Below are 22,613 nucleotides of genomic sequence, written 5' to 3' on the forward strand. Positions count from 1 at the left end.
ATTTATGCTATAACTTTTGTAATATTTTCTGAGATGTTGTCTTCAGCTTTTACGTTCATAGTTTGATGGCCATCTTGCCAAAGGAAACATTCATTGGCATCTAAGGGACAGTGATAAAATAAAATTCATTTAATATGCAAACTGATTATGCCAAAGAAATCTGAAATTTCAGAGGGAGAAAACATTTTAATCATGCTTATTTTAATCCACATATGTCCCTGTGTCAGGGCCTGTTACAGAATCAGCTTCAACAAAAAAGCATGTGAATCTGTCTAATACTGTGATAATAGGCGGTGCAAATAGAGGGATTTCAAAATATCAAAGAAAAAAAGCAGTCTCTGACATTTAAATACTAAAATGTCAACTTTGCCAGAAAAAAATGCATATTAATTGGATTTCTGTGCTATGTTGTAAAAATAATAAAAGACCAAGGTCCTTTTGTTTTTTTAAGTTCCAAGCTTTCCCTGATCCTGGCTCCAGGGCTAATCACTGTAAGGAAAAGAGATTGTTCTGGCACAGACCTAAGGCCAGCTGACATAAAATACTTCTGGACCACTGGTGCTAATGCGGAATTACTTCTTCTCCTGAGTTGCCACTAACACACCCCACCTCAAATGGGGAATCATTTGAATGGGTATATGCTCCTGAGTCAAAGAAGTTGAAGTGGTAATGAAAAGAAAGCATTCTGCATGTAACTAGACCAGCCTTCCCCAACCTGCCCTACAGATGGGTTGGCTCCACAACTCTTAGAATTCCTGGCCAGCTGAAAAGGTGCCCAGGTGTCGTTGGCAACCACTCTCCTCCAGGCTTGACTTAAGGTGCCAAATGCCTTAGACAATTTCAAGAACAGACAGTGAGCAGACAAAGCCAGGAATGCTACATAGGAACATTATTTTAATGTTATTTGTTTCTATTTTTCCAGATGAAAAGGCCAGTTCCAAAGTATATTCAATAACAATAAAAGCCAGTTAAAAGAATTACAATACAAAAATATCAATCTGTTAAAGCATCCCAAAAGCTAGAAAGGCCACAAGCATTAGCCCCCAAAGGCATGATGAAAATTGGCCACATTCCCAAAGGCAAGGTGGGAAAAGGCCATCCAAAACCCTGGCTGGCAAGTTATTCCCTAAAATAGGGCAGCACCAGGGAAGGCCTTCCTCTAACAACCAGGAGGCAGAAGTGCAAAGCATCCCTTCTTCATTTGACCACTGGACCCCCACATGCTGTAGGTAAAGAGCAGCTCTTTGGATTGGACCCAGAAATCAAAGGCAGCCAATGCAGGGTCCAAAGCACTGGTGTAATTCTGTTAAGCAGCTCTCACCCATCAATAGCCACACTGCTGCATTTGATGCAGCTTCCAAGCCATCTTCAAAAGCAGACCCAAGTACAGCACATGATGATAATCCAGTCTGGTGTTAATTAGGATAATGGTTGTCAGGGCTTTCTGCTCCAAAACCACTCACAGTTGCTGCCTCAGCCAAAGCTGGGGAAAGGCTCCTATGGCCACTGACTCCACTTGTTGTATAAGCAGATGCTGTGAATTCAGGAGAACTCCCAGATCCTGAAGTGAGCCTGTTCTGTTAAGGGGAGTGTGACCTTGTCTAGGGCTAATATTAGAGCAGGCAACAAACCAAATCATTTCTGGATGAGCAGGTAAGTTTGTCTTGCTGAAATTCAGTCTGAATTTGTTTCATCCCATCTCATCTCTAACAGCTCTGAAACACTGGGTGTTTCTCTGAAACACATTCAAAGCATCTTCAGTGGGGGCACAGCTGGGTAACATCAGCATATTTATGCTATCTTTCCATGAACTCAAATATAACCTCTCATGTAGATGTTGAATATTATGGGACAGAAGAGTGATCCTTGCAGTACCTTACATAGTTCTGGACATAAGTTTGATTGCTCTTCCCCCATCACCACCTATTGAAACTGCCTACTCAGGAAGTAATGTTTTGTTTTGTTTTGTTTTGTTTTGTTTTGTTTTGTTTTTGGGGCGGTGTTTTTTTTTTTCTTGTTTGGTAATGTTTTGTATAGTTTTTATGTTTTATATATTTGTTGTTTTAATGAATTTTGTGAGCCGCCCAAAGTCCCCCATTGGGGGGAGATGGGCGGAGATAAATTGAATGAATGAATGAATGAATGAATGAATGAATGAATGAATGAATGAATGAATGAATGACAGCAAAATGGTGCTTCCTATCTCCACCCTTGCAGGCTACTCAGAAGGATACCATAGTTGATAATGATAATGATAACACTGCTGAGATATCCACTAGGGCTGCACTCCCCCATTGCAGGCCCCAATGGTTATCCCAAGAGGAACCAATGCCATTTCAGTCCTATATCCAAGTATGAAACCAAAATCCAGTTTTATCCAGGATTCTTTCTAATCCTCATTGTACTAATTGGCCACCCAGCCTCATAGCTACCCAAGACTACCCCTATCCCCTCCCCCACAATAGTCTGGAATACTCCTAGCACAGAACCCTACTTCCCATTCCATCAAAATTGTCCTGGTATTTAGCACAGCCACCCCAGAACCAAGAAAGTCCTACCAGTTTGCAACTCAGAAAAGTACAAATCTCATCCCTAAAATAAAGAAGCCCAACCTATGTTCTCCCCATCACTAGAAGGCCCCTGGATCCTGACCAGTAGGCAATAACCCCTCTTCCCTGCACTCTCATTCCAGGTAGCAGTGGGTCATCCTCTCTCCTCACATTCCAGTCTGTTTCTTGTTCTCTTCTAATAATTCACAAACAATTCAGTCCCCTTCCCTCCTGCATTCTCTCTTCAAGCAGGTATAAGGCCTGATCTCTTTTCAACTTCTCCTGGACTCTTACTCTGGGAGACAGAAGCTCACAGATTAGCCACTATCTCATTAACTGCATTAGGACAAATCCTGAAACAGGAAAGGAACATAGTTTGCAAGAGGCAGTGAGAACTGGCCATCCGCTCTCCTCTATCCCAAGAACTTCACAACAGCATAAATCAATCCACTTTACTTTTTAGCCAGCAAATAAAATGGAAGGAAGGAAGGAAGGAAGGAAGGAAGGAAGGAAGGAAGGAAGGAAGGAAGGAAGGAAGGAAGGAAGGAAGGAAGGAAACCCAAATATTGTAAGCATATACAGTAATCCATCTTAAATCCTAAATTTCACTATGGATCCCCTGCCAAAGCCTTGCTGCTAGATAACAAAACTTTGTAACACTGTAGGTTGTATAAAAAAACCTTATCAGTGAGCAAAAAATCAACCCACACTCTCTGATTGCTGCTAGAAGGGAAGAATAAGATTTTGACACATTTTGGTTGTATAAAACCTGCAGTGTAAAAGAATGTCTATTACTGATTCTACCTCTTGTCTGCCACAAGGGCAGAGACAATGACCCAAGGGCAGTTTGCAGTACCTACCCTATAACACTGCTGAAGGAAGGATCTTACAGCAAGCCCTGATAAAAGCCCAAAGGTAGCTTGAGTAGGTCAGGGAGTAAATATAGGGCACCATGTCTCTTTGATTAATTGTTTTTTGTTAAAATTGGGGGGTTAAAACTACAAAAACTGGGCAGTTGGTTCGAATTATACTGCAGCTCAATTTCAAGTAATTGTTGGGCAATCAGATTTTTAGCCTGAGCCTGACCAAGGCTACATGAAATGGTCTGAGCGAGGCCACAGGAAAGGAGCTTCTGCTTAAAGGACTTCTTCCAAGGGGATTGGAAAGTGTTACTGAGAACAGAGTACAGCAGCCCACTGGGCTGTTAGATAAGTTTAAGACAATAATTAAATATTACTGGCTTGATGCATGTTATTAGATGCATGGCATACATCTTACCGAGGATATTAAGCAGACTAATGGCCCTATAATTAGTGGAGTCATCCTGTTTCTTTTCTTAAATAATGGAATAATAACACACACACCTCATCACTGGGATAAAAGCTGTTTTATTAATATAGGTAAACTGGGAAGTTAGAACTGGAATCCACCAAAAGAAGTTTGATTTAAATAAATCAGTGGGAATACATGAGGTCAAACATTCTATTATCTATCTGAACTCATTAACTGACACTGGTTGCAATTGCTGCAAAGAATCAATTGCTAAATTTAGTGAAAAGCAACAGGTGTCTTGAATTTCACAAAGAGTTGTTAAATAAGCGTTTTCAGGGATCCATCAGTCCATTCGGGGTGTTGTGGATATGGTCTGAGGAACCATTATATGCCAGAAGAGAGGAGGATTTCTATCCTTGGCCATTGGTACCAGGAAATTAGGCAGTTCATTTCTTCATTTTCAGCCATTTTTAATTATTTCTTTTCAATGCTAAGAGGTTTCGAAAGGATTCAGAAGAAAGATTGGATTATAACTTACAAATAATGAGATTGAGCATCCTCTTAGCAGCTACAGTGTCAGAATCAAACCAAGGTTTTAAAAAAAACATTTATGAACAGTCCTACTCTTTCTATAGATTGTAATTTAGATATAAGTGATGGGTAAGAGTCCAGAATTTGGTTAGCAAGATAATAAAGTTGAGAATATTGTTCCTGAAGAGACTGGCTGAAATGTGTATCTTCTGGTAGATATCTCCAAGCAACACCTCCAGAAAAGCTGGCTTTCTATAGCAGCAGAATCTCATCTTCCCCTTTGAATCTCAATTTTAATCATGGTGGCAGTGAACCCACCAATTTAGCTCCATATTTTTGCCCATTGACTAAGACTGAACACATCAAGAAGACTAGTTTCAGTTCAATATGGCTAAATATGGTATCAGGCTAGAAACCAGGAGACTGTGAGTTCTAGTTCCACTTTAGGCATGAAAGCCAGCTGGGTAACTTTGGGCCAGTCACTCTCTGTCGGCCCAACTCACCTCACAGGGCTGCTGTTGTGGGGAAAATAGGACAAGGAAGGAGTATCAGGTATATTCACCATCTTGAGTTATTTATAAAAATAATAAAGGCGGGGTAAAAAATCTAAAATTATATACTTATCTAATTTATATCTTACCTTTCATTCAGGAATGTCACATAGCATACATAGTGCTCCCAACTATCTTTTCCCACAAAAGCTCCGTGAGGTGGGCTGAAATGAGAGAGAACTATTGGCCCACGTGACTGAGCTTCTGCGGCTGAGGGTGGACTAGAACTTGGGTCTCCCCCTTACCAGTCCAACACATTATCCACTACACCATGCTGGTGTCTAATAAAGAGCTCTCGGGTAATTCTGCCCTTTTGGCATGACATCTATCTATCTATTGATTTATTTACTTACTTTTAATATACCACCAACCTCCAAGTAGAGTCAATAAGCCAAAATAAATACTGTGTAACAGTAATACAGAAATAATATAAAAATAATAATCTTCAAAACCATCAAAGCATAGCATAAATTACTGTAACAAGACAAATCTTTTAAAAAATTGAAGACACAATCCAGTGAAGTGTTTGTAATTTACATTGATTTTACTTCCTGAAATTATTCTTGTTGAAGTTAACAGGTGTTAAGTGCTTATATATAGTTGGATCAGTCCCAATTAAGTGTCAAAGGAGAAATAATGAAATCTGTTGACTGGGACATGCTGGCTGGGGTATTCTGGCAATCCCCGTACATTTGCAGGGGACCAGGATGAAGAAAGCTGTATTTGGCCATTGCTAACAGAATTAGACCCAGTCTGGAGTAGTGCCTATAGGTCCTGGATTAGAAGCTGGGAGACTGAGGGTTTTAATCCTGCCTTGGGCATGAAAGCCAGGTGGGTGACTTTGGGCTACCTACCCTCTCTCAGCCCTAGGAAGAAGGTACTGGCAAGCCACTGCTGGAACAAGTTTCCTTGAAAACTATATGGACTTGTTCCTGTAGTCACCAGGAGCTAGAACTGACTTGAAGGAAAACTACTGCATGAAGACCACCTCATTGCAATGTCAGGAATAATAATTTATTAAGTCATATCCAAATATCAGAGTACAATATTTAAAAGATATATATACTCTCAAGTTCAAATACAGGAAGTAATATTCAATTGATTCTTTTCCTATTTTAGATGATGATGATGATGATGATGATGATGATGATGATGATGATGATGATGATAATGATTTGAGCAATTTGGTCATCTTCTGAAAAATGGTCATGGATGGTATATTTGTGAAAAAGGATATTCTCTGGGATACATAAAATTAGTATTTGGGGGTGGGAAAAACAGAAACAGCTCCAGAGCCCAATCGGATCAAACAGGTCCCTTGCTGCTGTTTGCCTCCAAGGCTCACAGGCAAGATCAACCGAGAGTAGTAAATGCCAACAGTTCCCCAATATTACTTGGGAACATATTCCAGACTGCAGCTGCTTCCAAAATATACCAACTCATTTCAGCATCCTTGTTTATCAAAATGTATTGCTTTGCTAGCAGGTGTCTGCATTATTGAGAATCATCAAAAAATTAACCTGAGGATGAAAGGCATAGCATCTTAATGAAGCCTTAGTCTATGCTGCATGAGTATTAGGTATCATTTTATTTCCAAACCTACAGTAATGCAGGGCATGAACGTACTCACTTGATCAGAGGTATAAGCCACCAGCCGGCCAATGATCTCTCCCTGAGTCAGATTTTCATTTTCTAACTGAACACGACGGATTGCTTTGGTTCGAGCCGCAAGCAATGCAACCAAGGTAGCTTCACTGGCAGTCCCCTGTGGTGAAAATTGGACAAGTTGGACAATTGGACAGTTGGACAAGAGAATCCAGTAGAAATTGTCCTAAATTAATAAGGAGTATCCACTGCGTTGGTGTTGCTTATACAGTCCAGTTGGTGGTATTGGGCATGGCACAGCACCAGATCATCCAGATCATCTTGCTGGTCTAATAGCAGCAATCAGGGTAAGAATTCCTTCTTCCTGCCTCAAATGTATACAATGCAGTGTATTTTATTCATGCTTGCTTTAGGATGCCAATAGTCTATAAATGCATTTATGTGAAAGTGCTCTTAGACACTTCCAAGGAGAAACAGCAAAGAGGCAGAAGTGGCAACATTACACAGAGACCTTGTTTAAATTAAGGGCACAATCCAGTTGATTTCACCTTTCGAAATCATTCCAACTGAAATCAATAGGGTTGCATTCATAAATATGGATGGATCCATCCCTAATAAAATGACAGAAGAAAAATAATCAGCTGAAGGCTCTGTTGAGAAACTTCGCTTTTTTAAATGACACAAATACTAGGCACACAGTTGATTTTACTTTTCTGTGCAAAGAGGTTACCATGGTGAACAGGCTCAAGAGCCGGCACATCTATTGCTGAATAGTTACCTCTGTCAGCCAGAGCCCCCAGCAAGACATTTTCTTTCATCTCTGAATGTTTCAAGTGGCACATTTGAAGTAACAGGCAATGATTTCATATTGATTTGGCCTTTCAGTGGTAATTAAGCACCAATTTTCATAAGCGAACGGTGCAAATAATCATTTGGTTTTAAATCTAGGAAAGATTGGCAGTTTAATATAAAACCCGTGTTGAACACATCCTTTCCTGTTTCTATCACTGTTATTACGACTGGGAGAGAAGCAAATCATCTGCACAAATTGCTTCTTCTCCGGTAGTATCGGGAGAGGCCGAACCCATTCTCCTCCTCCTGTCCTAAAGTTAACAATGAAAACATCTTTCAAAATTACAGGCAATCATGAATTGTCATCAAAAATGAGTTGATAAATCGACATAAAAGTCCCATGTCGTCAGCCCAAAACGGGCTATTGCAAGATGAAATAATATACAATATAATATATATAGAAAGATGAAATATATAAATATATATATTTATATCACATATAAATACAAAACACTATAATATAAGGCTACAGCAAAGATTATTCAGGCTGTATATTTCAGCAGAATATTCAAGGCCAGGCAAGGCTCATTTATAACCTTTTAGTGTATTAAAATACAAAACTCTGAAATTCCAGCTGGCATGGAAGAATACAAATGAAGCACAAGCTTCTTTATCGAATTTGCAAAGAAAGGATCTATAATAACTGGCTCAAATATAAGGTTGCTATTTCTACAGGGCATTACCTCACAAGAATTTCACATGTGCATGCAGTGAACTTGATAATGAAGAGTTTTAGGACTCATACATGTATGCACAATCATTTGATTACTGAAACTTCAAGAGACAACTTGCATACAGTATGTGAATGGGTAACTGAACAACAATGGAGTCAGCTCACATGTTCATCTTCAGCTATCAAACATACAGTAATCAGTCACAGAAAAATAAAATAATATGTGAATTTACTCTCCAGTGATCAATATGAATAAATCAAATAGAAATACTCAAATCAGAAACCATGCCCGACCTAGAGGCAAACAAATCCAGAGTTAAAAACTTGGTTTCAATATTTATCTGATTTCATTATTCATCAATTTTTGAGTCTTGAGATACAGTGGCATCTCATTCTGAAGACACAGGAATAGTCATAATTATGGCATGTTAATTTACACATTGCCAAATCATAATGCAAAGTGTTTCAGAAATTAATTTTAAATGGTGGGTTCCTTATTCTGGTTTATTTCCTTAATGATGATTTAGCAAGATGTTGAATTGACTTGCTAAATTTAGAAGTATTTAAGTCATTATCTAACACAGAATTTTGCAAAATTGGGGCTACTGCAAGATGAAATAATATACAATATAATATATATAGCAAGATGAAATATATAAATATATATATTTATACCACATATAAATACAAAACACTATAATATAAGGCTACGGCAAAGATTATTCAGGCTGTATATTTCAGCAGAATGTTCAAGGTCAGGCAAGACAGAATGGACAGAAATGTATTTAACACTGAGTTAGTGGTATGGAGCTTACAGCCTTCCATACGGTCCTGAATTACACCTCCTGTTAGTCAAGCCAGAACAGCAACTGATGAGGGAACTTACAAGCTATTGCTCAGCTACAGTTTCCCCATTCCTCAAACACTCACATATACCTGTAGTCCAGAGAACTATATGAAATAATGTTGAGTAGACTCATCCTAAATATATTCCTGGTTATGCTTCCAGATATGTCCTTTATTCTTCTTTTCTACTCTATTCCATTTCCTATCTAACCTGGCTTTCATTCCCCCCCACCCTGCCAGCCACTGGACATCTCTAAGCATTCCCTTTAATATTTGTTTAGATAATATTTTCTTCATCACTGCAAAATTTGGGTTTACCCCATATACAGTATCTGTTGATAGTTTCCATTTATATGTAATTATTCCATTTTGGACAGAAAACTCTAAGCATACAGAGAACTGAATCAGAAATAGAGGAGATGATGATGATGATGATGATGATGATGATGATGATGATGATGATGATGATGATGATGATGATGATATCTTAAAAAAAGAAATAATTTGGCAATGTATATAATTTTCTATCCAGCTTAAATATAATATAGAAGAAAGAGTCACTTCAGGAGCAAATATTCTAATTACCTGGATTACCCCACCTCCCTCTCCATCCTTCCCAGCCAGAAATTGCGGAGGCAAATTGATCATCTTGCCTAGCCAATCCAGCATGACTGTTTCCAATTCGGTACAAGCTGGGCTTGAAGCCTAGAATGGGAAAACAGGGTAAAAAGGGAATAAAACTCTATAGTGGTTTCCTTTAGACATTTACACATTTTAGAAGAGTGCACAGAACAGATATGCAATGAAGCATGGAAGTATCAAGTGTAACTCAGAATGTTACAGAGTTTGTGAGTGAAAAAAGAGATGATTAATCATCCATTTTGATAAATGCTGTGTTTGGCAGGTACATTAACTCAAGTCTCTCATTGTACCTCATAAAATTTCAAACTGTAGGCAAAAGGGTGTAAAAGTTTGGAAATCCCACCTTATCAAACAATCCTACATATATTTACTCAGATATAAGTCTTGTTGAGTACACCGGAGCTTCTCTGCAGGTAATCCTCTGTATACAACTGCTATCAGGATCCAAAAGGCAGTTAGAAGAGCAAAGTATGGAAAGAATCTCTACAGCGTACTGCTCAGTTTCATACAGCTTTCCACATTCTGAGACTGAATTAACCTCATTAATCATTGTTAAAGGACATATTCCCAGGATGTTGCTTTCATCTGATCCACAGTCTGCTATAGAGCCCGCCTAACATCAGAAGTTCTGGGGTTAAAGTACTGGTTTTCATCTTCTCTGACGCAGGTCTTCCTATAGGACAAACGATGTCACTTCTTCCACCATGCTATTGAGATTGTAGATGGGTGGGGATCTCCCCAGAAGTAGCCCAGTGCTTCTAGGCAACTTCTAGGCTGTTGTTGGCATGCCCCCACTCCATCTGGTTACTTTGCCCTGCCACCATTTGTGTTTGGGCTGTAGAAAGGACTGACATCTAGCTTCCTCAGAGTTAGCATCCAAATAGCTGGCCACCTGTCAGGCATTTTTCAGGATGGAAAAAGCCTGGGTGTCTTGACTGCCTGGGTGTCTTTAAAAATAACACTGCCCACTTCTCCTGGAGCAATTTAACGCCCTTTCCCTCCACATCTGCCTGTCATCTCTTGGAGGGCTGGCAAGAAAAGTGGGGAGCAGTATTTTTAAACACATACTACAAGATCTGTGTGTAAACATAGCAGTCACCCCTTGTCCTGCAGGCCTGAAAAGTGGGTGACAGCCAGGGGCAATATTTTAACCTCCTCCCTCCACCCCCTCCTCCCCACTTGCCAGGAGAAGTGGGGAGAGTTAGAGAAATGGCAGCTAAAGAGCTTCAGAAAAAAGGACAAACCTGGATCAGGGGAGCTTCCCAAATATAGATATGTTTCTCTCACACGGGAAAACCCCAGCAAAACATAGCTCCTTCCACATAGATGTATAGGTGCTAGACTGTAGCCTAGGTTACAAGCTACAGAGAAGTTTAGTTTTTTATGTGAAGGAAACACTTTTGTACATTCAGTTATGTTAACCCCTATCTTCATACTGGAGTGGTACAGTTCTCCCATGGTCTACCACTTCAGTGAGAACTAGGCTGTTGAAAGCCATTATAACCCCTCTGTGGCCTAAAATGTGAAGAAAATATCTCCAAAAATCCATAGTTGTAATACCTTTGAATTATAAAGACACTTAGACATGCAGTAACTGAACTTTTTTGAAACTGGTTCTTACATGACCACATAGAACGTACCCATGAAAATCCAATGCATCCTATGCCCCCAGATAACATATCACCCAAAAGAGCCGGGAAAGAGTTGGCAGTAGGAAAATAGGCAAAGAAGTAGGGACTGTGCCAGTGAGTCACCTGTGGAAAAGAATACAAAAATTTATCAGGATGAAAGGCATTTGATTATACAAGCATCAAAAGGCCATGTATTATGCATGGCTTTGCTTTAACAAGCACATGCTGAAATTGTCCATTTATCAGTTCTGAATCATTTTGTTGTAGCTACGCAGAACCAATAGAGTCATCTCTGCCTCCTATTTTACCTTAAGATTCCTGGCGTGAATTACACCCAAGCAATTTTACCCAAAGTCAAAGTGAGCTATTCAGACAGAAGCAACTTTGATATTATTGGCAAGATATACCCACATCTGTATGATTTTAAGAAGGGGAGGGGCTTATCTTTGTCTTCGGTATTAAAATTAAAAAGCAGCTAACTTGGGGTTTATCTTTGTTTTCCCTATTAAAATTTTAAAAATAGCTAAGCTGGGACTGTTCTGAATGTGATCACACTTGATTTCTTCCATGGTTAACAAACCTGCATGTTTGTTACTACATTATTATCGCTATTAATTGTAAGATGCGAGAAGAACTTATTTGACCAAATGTCCCAAAGTCTAATATATAGGCTTGTGGATATATTAATGAAGACGTGAATAAGATTCTGTGGGTAAGGATTATTATAAAACAACTTTTCATATAATTCATTATCAAGTATCAGGCCCATATTCAGAAGCAAGTGGACAACATCATGGCATCTTAGAAAATAAAATCTGTTGATGCATTCCTGAGTTAGTGATCTCCTTTGTGTGCTGGCCAGTTCTAGTACTAACAGAGCTGAGTATTGCTGGGACTCAACATACAGCTATTGAGCCAGTAAGTTTTTTAAGAGGCATATAATTTCCTTTGATCGTGTGCAGAAACAGAATGTAGCTACAAAAAGCCAGTTATTTTCCAAGCTGCCACTAACTTTTCACTTCACTTCACAGAACCTTTGAATTGGTACAAAGCAACCCCTGGACATGCACAGCACCTTAAAGTGTGGACTGCTGCCCCTACACAACACCTTTAGAAGTCGAAGATGATATATGATTCTCCAAACATTACTGGACTGGTTAAATGCAGTCTGTTATATTCTACAAAATGAAATAATGTACAACTAGCAGGATAGATCTAACAGAATTACCAAGTGCCACCCTCATATGGCACTTGCTGACTCAAATGTGAGAGCAGGACTGGGACAGCTCAGATAGCCATTGCAGAAGAGAGACGATGCAGCTACAACTGGCACCGCTCAGAAACATTATCAGCCTTATAAGAAGATAGGATATTATTGGGACCTAAAGCCTTATTTTTAAAGGTGAACCAGAGCGATTATCAGGGTTCAGGATGGAAGGGAAATTTTAAAATACTGTTAATCCTCCCCATCATAGGTTATCTTGCAGTGACAAGATGAACTGACCCTGAAAAGTGCTATTTTTCTTTTCTATTTGTGCTTTTTTAAAAAAAATGGAACAGGACCACAACAAAGAAAATCAGGCAACCTACTGCATCCAAATGCAACAAGTTCATGTAAAACATCACAGTCCATACCAACAATTCTAAGTATTTCAGAGCCCCAGTCAGGTTCAGCACCATTTTATGCTTAAAAAGAAGCCTTTTATTCCTATCAGCACTAAAGCTATTATGCAAGTAACCAAATTTAGTGATGTGATATCACTGGCAAATCAAGTTACTTCAAGATGAGGGATAAACCTACCTGCCCTCTGAACTAGCTTCATTTGCCTCTAATGATGTAATCACATTGCCAATATGACCTTTGTGACATCACATTAAAACTGTTTACAAAGGAAGAAAAATAATACCACTACCACAATTAAAAAGAGTTTAATTAAACAATTAAACAGAAATTGTTGGAAAAAAGGTAAAATTTGTTGGGCATTGTAAAACTTTAGTTTATTATGTTGATGGAGTTTGCAGTATTTTTTTTTTTAACACAGAGACTTTATTACATGTGGTTGTAATCTGCTGTGAATGCAGAAAGAGTTGATGTAACATAAATTAAATAAATCTAATCTGATCTAATATTCTGGGAAACTTCCTTTACCTGAAAGCCACTTTTTTCCTATTAAAATGTTCACTAAAGAATGTTTAGCTCAATATTAAAATATCACCAAAAGGGAAGGTGATAATTTTTTTTCAATTGTTCTTTACAAAGAACTCAAGTAGATATGTACCCTCTTGGGTATATGGGTCCTTCTCCAGTATACACTGCTATTTAAGAGGTAAATGATAAAATTTAGCAAAATAAATTAACTGAGCATAAACCTTCAAAATACAATTTAAAAGCTGTATTGAAACTATGTGCACAGAGGAAAAATAAGGACCACCGTGAGTCTGAGAGACATTTTGCACAAAACATTTTCTCTGTCTATCAATGTTCCTATCTAATGTATGCAAGGCAAGAGACAAATTTCTCTTCAGTGAGCATGTGATTCTTCTGCCAAACCAAGATGATGAATGATCTCCAGTCTGACTGTTAAATGAAAAGTGGAGCTATTACAAGAAATCCAGGAAAAGTCTACAGACAAAGAAATTAAAACGTTGGTGGATTGGCTCAGGAACATGGTGGACTGAAGATGACTGCGCAAAAGTGGAACTGACGATTGCAGCTAAGAACAAGGAACCAACGAGCAGATCGGCTCCTTCAACCCTCTCTTGAGAAAGAGAGGACATGAGATTGCCCAAGTTGTGTTCAGTACAGTTGCTCCTTACAAGGAGACTGCAAGTCAGCAGTTTCCAGAGGGTGGGAGAACTGGGAGACAAGGGAATTTACCATTCTTGCTCCAGAGCCTTCAAAGGACACTGAGTTCACTCTTCCTTTGCTAACCATTTTAGGAAATTGTCTATTAACTGCTTTAAAGAAGTTAGACACCTTTAAAATGACAAGGCTGGAAACACTGGGGGAGTGCCCTCAATCCTTAATGTAAGAAAATGAAACTGTATCTTTATATGCTTTGAGAATTTAAAATAAACAGGAAAAAGCAAGACAAGGTTTTGGCTATAAAAAGTTTAAGTGGATTAAGGGCTCAGAAAATGTTGGAATATTTGATTTTGAATATTAAGACTTTACAATTCATTTTAAAGAATACATGGATTTTCATGGGAAAGAAAAATTATTTTTGATACTAGAGACATGACAAAATAAGCAACTTATAATGGTGTTCAGAGATATTGTTGAGGAACTGCACTGGGACCTTGAATTAATAATGTCAGGTGTGTTATGTGTTCTTATGAACAGTCTGTTCCCAGAAGAAGCTGTTATAGAAAAAGATTTGCAACTGATTGTGGAGAACAATGTGAACAAGAATTTGTTATTGGATATACAAAAAAAAAAAAAATGGATGAGGCTTTAAAAATTAAGAAGAGAATAAAAATGCCAATCCCAGAGAGCAATTGGAATAATTTCTTCTTACTGGACTTACAAAAGAGGCTTGTTTTGAAGAAATTTGAGACAAGGGTCGATAATCATTTGAATGGATTAAAGAACAAGATTGTTTTACACAAAAGGAAGGAACATAAAGTTGGCTTATTTGATCGGGGTTAAAATGGGACATGTTATTTTGGGTGGTCCTTCTGGACCTGCTGACATCTGGACTGGAAAAATATTGTGTATTGGATTTGCTTACAGTTAAGAGTTGAGATATGGAATGATGACTTTTATATTTATTAAATAATGTTATTATTTTAGGACTCTGGAGTTTTTGCTGACACCTTGATTGGAAAAGATGTTGCTTATTGAACTTACCTATAGTTAAGAGCTGGGTTATGGGATGAAGAGTTTTATATTCGTTAATTAAGAGATAGTGAAATTGTTTATACTTGTCATGACAAGGGTGGGAAGTTGCTTTCTTAGATTTTTTTTCTCTATTTTTTCTTTTTTTCTTTCTTGCACCTTTTTCTCTATTTTCCTTTTTCTTTTTAGTTTGTATTATCTTTTATTATTGTAGTTAAAACTTTTAATAAAAATTATTTAAAATAAAAGAAATTAAAATGTTGGTTATGAGCCTGATAACTCACACTGACACAATGGATGAGAGGGAAGTTGGACAGTTGCTTGAGATTATCATCTTGGACAATAATATGTAAGAGTGATATGCATTTTTATCAAATTAAATCCCAGTTATTTGCCTGATGAAAGAGAAGGGAAAGGTCTGCTAAAAGCACATTACAGAAAAAGCCAGAGGCCATGCCCAGAAAATAAGACATTTCTATATGTTACATCTAAAAACTAAATTAATGTACAAAGTATGCTCCAACTGTGGAAATTTAGTTTTGTTTTTTAGAATCTTTTCAACTGCTCTTTAGTAGAGAAGTGCTGATTTCTGTTTCCAATTACTCTTCGAATCAAGTTCCACTAACATCCTAGCTCACATCTCTTGTGATTGCGATGTACAGGCTCTTCAGCATGAAGCATTGAATGGCCTGTAAAACAAATATGTGCTTTGAACAATTCTAAATCCCTGGAAGGCTCAGCTACTGGTAGCCAGAATTATTACCTTAAGTTTCTTGTCATCAGTATTAAAAATAATTAAACTCTTCAAAACACCTTAATTAATATTACCCCAGGCATAATTATCCTTTCAACATCTTTAAGGATGTCTTCAAATCTCTCAGGTTTTTCAGGAGCAGACTCTGGAATGAGGGATCTCAGGTACCCTGGCTCGACATCAGGATAAACCTGCCGCTTCTCTATCTTCTCCATGTAATCTGCAATGTAGTCCACCATCTCTTTTCCTCTTTTTCGAAACTCTGTGGCATCCATTTCAAGATTTCTAGCAACCTAAAAGAAACATATTGACAATTTTTAAAAATGCACATGTGTATTTGTCTTATCTTCTATATATGTGAAGCCAATTGCAAACCAACAGCCAATGATTTTAAGATAGGATTATCTCTTTTCCATGATTCCAAAGACAGAAATTTACAGGATGGTGTTCAATAGTTTCCATTTCTTTAAAAAAACATAACAAAAACAGACAAGTAGTCAGGGAGAGCTCATCGTTAAAATCCAGAGCCACAGATATGAAAGCATGTCCTGTTTGGGCTACAGGTACTTTTGGACTTGTAGATAATAAGTTGTTGTCGTTGTTGTTGTTTAGACTCGTTATAGCCACCCCACTCCAAAAGACTGAATATGAGAAACAAGGAAAAACAATAAAATACAGTTACAAAAAGTATAATATTAACATCAAAGAAACTTTATGCTACTTCTGCTAGTTGGGAAACCCTGAAGACGATGACATGCAGACCCCTTTTCCAAGCCAGCAAGCATACAGCACTTCCTAGGATAGGTCTGCATTGAGGTTTATTCTAGCAGAGTTTCTGACTGGTTTATATAGATCATACACAATAATCAATCACACCTGCACATATCTGCCTGCCCTTGCCAAGAGCAAGAAGTTTATCATGTCTTATCCCTCATAGGATTTGCTTATCTATCCCAAAACAAGGCCAGGCAAGTACAAAGAGTGCCTTGTTTATACCAGGTGGCTCTAGCCAAGCATGGAGAGGGACATACCTACCCACCTAGGTGTTTCATATTAAGGACCACACAAGATAATCAAACTGATCCAGTGTGCTAAATACTCAAATACATTTCACTATCCAACTTCTATATGAAAATACAGAATTTTATGAACTTAAGAGAAAGAGGCACACAGCATGAATCTCCTCCTCGCCAATATCCTCCATAGGACCACCACCACTTCATGGCAGCAAAACAATGGGAAATAGAGAAGGGGAAATTAAGGACATATAATGCAACATAACCACATAAATTTTGTTTATCCATACTTTCTAACAATGATGGATGAAAAACTTCTTAAAATAATATGCAATCATTGAAAAATATTAGATCTAATTACAGTGTAGCAAAAAAGCTGGTTACATTGTGATCCCTAATGTCACTCAGATAACACTATCTTTCTGGAGGCATCATGCATTTAGCAAGTTTACAAGGTGGAAATTTCATGTTTACAACAAGGTGTATATTCTTAGGCTTCCATTTAAGTCAGGGCCATGATAATGTAAGTTGCTGACTCATGTGTCTTTATGTAGGTTTTCTCCCTCCAAACATTGCATATCCCTGCACTGAACATGTAATGACTGCAGAAAACAGCAATGTCAACAAGTGATGCAAAGTATTATCCAGAACACTAATGTGATTGTCATTCAGTGTATAATCATTCCTGACATAGATAATTCTCTTATCTAGAGAATTACAATTCTCTTATCTAGAGAATACACATCTTACAATGTGGATATTTTACAAAACAAATGAATTTATATTTATTTATATTATATATTTTTATATATATCCTGTATATTTCACAGTAAATGCTGTTATTCCATTAATGAACAGTAATGGCTATTATCTGGCAATATAAGGTGATCAGAATTAAGTAGAGATGAAGTCTCAATCCAGGTAAATTGCAGGAATTTAAAGCAGACCTTGACTCACCCGAGGCTGGGCAGACAGTTCTGACCAAGCTAGTATTAGTTCAGAACCCTCTGTTGAAGCTCTAGTACCCATTTGTCATTCCAGAGCTCCACCATTCTGCAAATAACAGTGCAATGATAACCATATCCAAAAGGATATTTAAAAGCCTTTGGTGCTTGCTTACATAAAATACCTTAGTGGAAAAAAGAGAGAGTGAAAGTAATTAATAGTAATTCACAATTCAAAGTAGTTAAGTAATTGATAAACCTATTCTCAAAGCAGACCACAATTGATCATCTCAGTCACGGCCTTTTCAACAGATGATGAGATGATGTGGACTTGGGCATTAACTGGGCAATGCAGGGGATCCAACAGACAGACCACTAACAATCAGGCCTGAAGTGGATCTTGACCAAATTGCTTTAGCAAAGGTATACTGAGAGTTTTGCAGATTGTCCAGAATTAGTCTGAGCAAGTCACCGTGGAGAGAATGGGGCTCCCCCATTTTTACAGTCTTTCTCTCTTACTGGGAATAAACTGATACAGATTCTTCCCAGAGTGAAATGGGGGAGGGGGTTCAGGGCTTCAGATTCAACCCTCAGTGCAGGATGGTAATGCCTAAGGAGCAGAATATTGAAGAAACTGACAGTTTAGTGAAATTAGCCCAAGAAGGAAACTGACAGTTTAGTGAAATTAGCCCAAGAAGGAAGAAGATAAAACTGCAGTTCTGCTGAACTGCACATTTACACCAGAGACTTATTTGAGATATTGTCTTCCATTACAGATCTCTGAGAAGAACCAAGAACAAAATCATTAGCACCCACAGACAGCTACAGTTTCTGTGATATTTGGGGGGAATGTTTGGCAGTTCAGGTAGTATAATATAGATGTTTGTGTGTAAATGGAAAAGACAGATATTTGCCTTTAGAGTCTTCTGAATACTGCAATGTATCTATTTCTTGCCATTCAGTCTTACTTTTCCTGCATGATAAGTACCTCTAGCAAGAAAGGATGCATTTACTATAAAGTGTGGACTACAATAAAAACATAATTGGACAGGATGCATAGATATAAATGTAGGCATAATATAGGCCTTGGGTGCAATTGGTGGATTTTTATAGCTTTTTCATACCAGCTCCTCAAGGCGTGCAAACACTTACCAACTTCAGTTCATCTCCAGTGAATTAATTCCTCATAGACATAAAGAACTAGTTTTTTTGGATCAAAGCTACTGCATTTAGCAAGCGAATAATCTGCATCTAAAAAAAAACTCCACTCCCACTGCACATGTGATAACTATGTACAATTCTTAAATGGAAAACTTCTCTGCATTGTAATGGATTGTCATCCATGAAATAACCCTAATCCAAGAAATCCCTGGGCTGCAGACTAAAGTGGGCAGTCAAAAAACGACCCCAGAAGCAGACAAATTACTTCTATGCCGTTGCCAAGAAAATTACATGGACATGACAATCTAGTTATCAAGGATAAAGCTCAGTTCAATACTTTTTCTTATTACATAAAATATAAAAGAACTTATTTTGGTCGCAGACATAAGACTCAGCCAAGAAGTAATGAAGTCAAGTAGTGCACCATCAAGTTTCGTTCCATCTCACCCTCCACATGCCTTAGAAATCCAAGCTTCATAGACATTTATAGGCTAGCTGTCCAAAACAGTTATAACTATTGAAATTTTTTCTCACTTTTTATGAAGGTGTCTAAAATAGGTTTTTTGTGTAGTATTACTTGCTAGTTTACTTTCATAGCTGAAGGACTACATAAATGACTGAATTAATAGGAGAGGTAAGCATATCTAAATACTCCCATCAAAACAATTGAAAAGGACTAACTTCACTTACACACTGAAAATTTTAGTTAGGAAAACAAGATTTCTACTGAAATTAGATAGGTGGAGGATTAACCATAGGCATAAAGGAAGTAAATACACTAGCATCCTAGTTGATTGAGGCAATCAACTCCTGTAAATTAATAAGTAAACAAATAAATAAATAATATATTTTGGAAGAGCAGCCCCTGTTATAATAATACTTAGAAATCTGATTAATGTTCATATCAAAGAAATTTCAGTTCCATTGTTTCATGATTCCACAAAGATTAAAGCAGTACAGTCTCTGTTGGGAGATCTCATCAACCACTTTCTGATCTCTTTCCAACATTATAAACATCTCATGCATTTTTCATGACATTTTCCAAACTCTTGTAAAAGTAATTAAAACGATGAGACAATATGGCTTTCCAATACTACTATTACTACTACTACTATTTCTGGAATACTTCAAAGATACTAGGAACTTACTTACAGAAGAAGGAGGAATAGGAGTTTTTTATTGAAAATCTATTGTATTTAATAATTAATAGTTAATAGTTAATATTCAATAGTTCAGTAATTAAACCAGCCTGAACAGAAACCCTATAGACTCAGCTAATATATTAGGGTAGAACAAGAGAAAGAACACGTCTGATGATAAATGGATTTTATTTCAATACAAATTTCAAAATAATAAACATTCTCATTTTTTAAATCATACTTATATTTAAGAAAACAATTTACACACTTGTTTATGCCTTAAAGTAATATTAATAATAGCAGTACTGCTACTAGTACTACTAAATTTTAAATTTTCTTCTTTCATTTTAAAGATTTTAATTTAATTGAGAATGTATTCTGCTGAAGTTCCTAAATGATGAAACATTTAGGTTATGTTTAGGAACAGGCTTAATTATTGAGAGGATAAAGCAGTGACAAATATTGAGAGGATAAAGCAAATAATTAAGCAGTTATTTTTACCCTTCTATGAATCTCCAGTATTGCTAAAGCATGATTAAGAGTATATTTGTTACCCTTAGTATAAACTTAGTGCATTATATGCATTTTGAACTCTGAAGTGTTATGTTGAAGTTTAATTTTTCTGTACAGTACTATCTCTGCCTTTTCTGTAATGTACAGAAAATTAGCATATTTTGAAATACTGTAATCTATTTCATCCTCAAATACAAGTATCTTAGAAGTCATCAAAGAGCCCAAACAGAACAATAGAATATTAACATTCATTAGCAGAACCCTCATTTAAACATAGCTATCAGGAAGATATCTTTCCTCAAAATCCAGGCCACTGATGAATGGTTACATTAAGATGATTTCAATAACTCAGCTTAAATGATAAAGACTTTTACTTACTGTTTGCAAGATTTTGTTTTCTCTCTCTTTGCCCAGCTGCTTTCTTTGTGACAGTTATAAAAAGAGGACGCTCTTGTCCATTTATACTGAGAGTAAGTGCTTTCCATGAACCAATCAGACAGTGCTTTGCAGTTTAATATTCTGAGCATCACACTTTCCTCTCCTATTCTTCATCCATTCATTTGTACTCAACGCAAACACTATTCCAAACCCAGAGTAAACTAATAAACCTTCATATTTGCTGGGAAGTTCAATGCAGTATTCATCTGTGGTTGATCAATTGTCTTTCCTTATTACAGAAGACTCTAAACACACTGTTTATAAATGGGCGCACACATGTTCATTTAAGAAAACATTTGAGCACAATTAGTGTTCCACACTGTTTTGTTTGAGCATGTGGAGAATAGCTTTCTAAGCACCGTGCTGGAGAAACATCAATCAAAGGCCTATCTGTAGACACAGGATTAATATAGAGCTATATCTACGGAAAGCTTTATGAAAACTGCCTCTCATTTATAAATCTACTGAATGCACATGGAAAAACTGTAAACAAAAAGGAAGCAAACCACAACAAAATCCAGAAGCAGATGTTAGATCATGCAATTTTTCTTCAAACAAACATTGCAGACATGCACTGCAAGGTTATTTTCTGTTACTATACAGTTTTACATTACAGTTATCTCTGGGAAACAGAGGAGCAGTGAGTTGTGTAACAGTCTTAGAAGGAATATCTTATGAATTATTTAAGGATGCTTACTAGTCTTCACTTTAAATGTATTTTCACCAGCCAGATATATTCCAGCAAAAATGGCCATGACATTAAGCAAACTAATTTTGCTGATGGGCCATTAGCTAGACCTTGAAATACCGTAGTATTGTGAAGAACAGGGAGCTTCTTACAAGTGTTTTATTTCTAGATCATCCAATATTTAGTTCTCTGTATAAAATACTGGGCTTCTTGCTTTAAGTAGCAAGTTCAGTTGTTGCCAGTTCTCTTCTTTGAGATGCATCCCTGTATCACTCCGGATATGTGTTTACTGAACCCAGTGGACTCCCCTCTTTTCTGACTTAGGGCAGTCGTCAGAAAGAAAGAAATTCACATGTTGACTGGGTTCACACAACACAACACACCCTAAACCCAAGGGAATAGCTGCTATATTCACCTAACAAGCTGTTCCAAACCATATCATGGCTTAATATGAACTTCATGACAATGGCTGAACCAGAAACGACAAATCCCATTTTAGCATATTCTAGCTAATCTTGCAAATTCAGCCAGCAGGGTTGGTGAACAAATCTACACTAAGAAGACAGTGGGTCTGAATAACCATAACACCAACATTATCAGCATTTTTAATAATGACGGAAAAGTCAGCAGGAAGACTGTTCTTTCTTTAAACTGAACAAGACAATCCACTGTTCAAACAAATATCTGATTTTATTAATCCTGACAGAAAAAACAAGATTCAGTGCAGAAAGGGGTATGAAAATTTGGAAGCTGGAAATGGTTTCTTTAAAATAAATACATAATAAATAACACAATAAATAATAACATAGTAAAATACCAATTAAATAACCAGTGTACCTAAAACATGGAAAGTTCAACTCTAGTTTGGATCAGAAGTATTTGAACATGATTTATTTTTTACATTGGTACAGTGGTACCTCTAGTTACGAACTTAATCCGTTCCGTGACTCTGGTTGCAACTCGAGTTGGT

At 37.2% G+C, this 22,613-nt stretch overlaps 1 protein-coding gene across 4 annotated transcripts in view; it reads right to left on the reverse strand.

The window, feature by feature from the left end:
- DDC (dopa decarboxylase) overlaps positions 1–22,613 on the reverse strand; it is a 68,337-nt gene that overhangs the window by 35,667 nt on the left and 10,057 nt on the right. For 3 of the 4 annotated variants that reach the window (XM_088150121.1, XM_088150120.1, XM_088150122.1), the window contains exons 2-6: positions 15,819–16,037; positions 11,162–11,275; positions 9,465–9,584; positions 9,198–9,365; positions 6,534–6,668 (exon numbers count right to left, since the gene is read on the reverse strand). In XM_088150121.1, coding sequence (XP_088006247.1) covers positions 6,534–6,668; positions 9,198–9,365; positions 9,465–9,584; positions 11,162–11,275; positions 15,819–16,019 — 738 coding nt within the window. In that variant the 5' untranslated portion in view covers positions 16,020–16,037. The remainder of the gene's footprint in view (positions 1–6,533; positions 6,669–9,197; positions 9,366–9,464; positions 9,585–11,161; positions 11,276–15,818; positions 16,038–22,613) is intronic. The other variant, XM_007425659.4, reaches the window with a different exon arrangement.

This window comes from Python bivittatus, unplaced genomic scaffold (genome assembly GCF_059951505.1).
Source record: "Python bivittatus isolate LINGU-HERP-01145 unplaced genomic scaffold, Pbiv_v1 ctg000610_np1212, whole genome shotgun sequence".
NCBI classification, from domain to species: Eukaryota; Metazoa; Chordata; class Lepidosauria; order Squamata; family Pythonidae; genus Python; species Python bivittatus.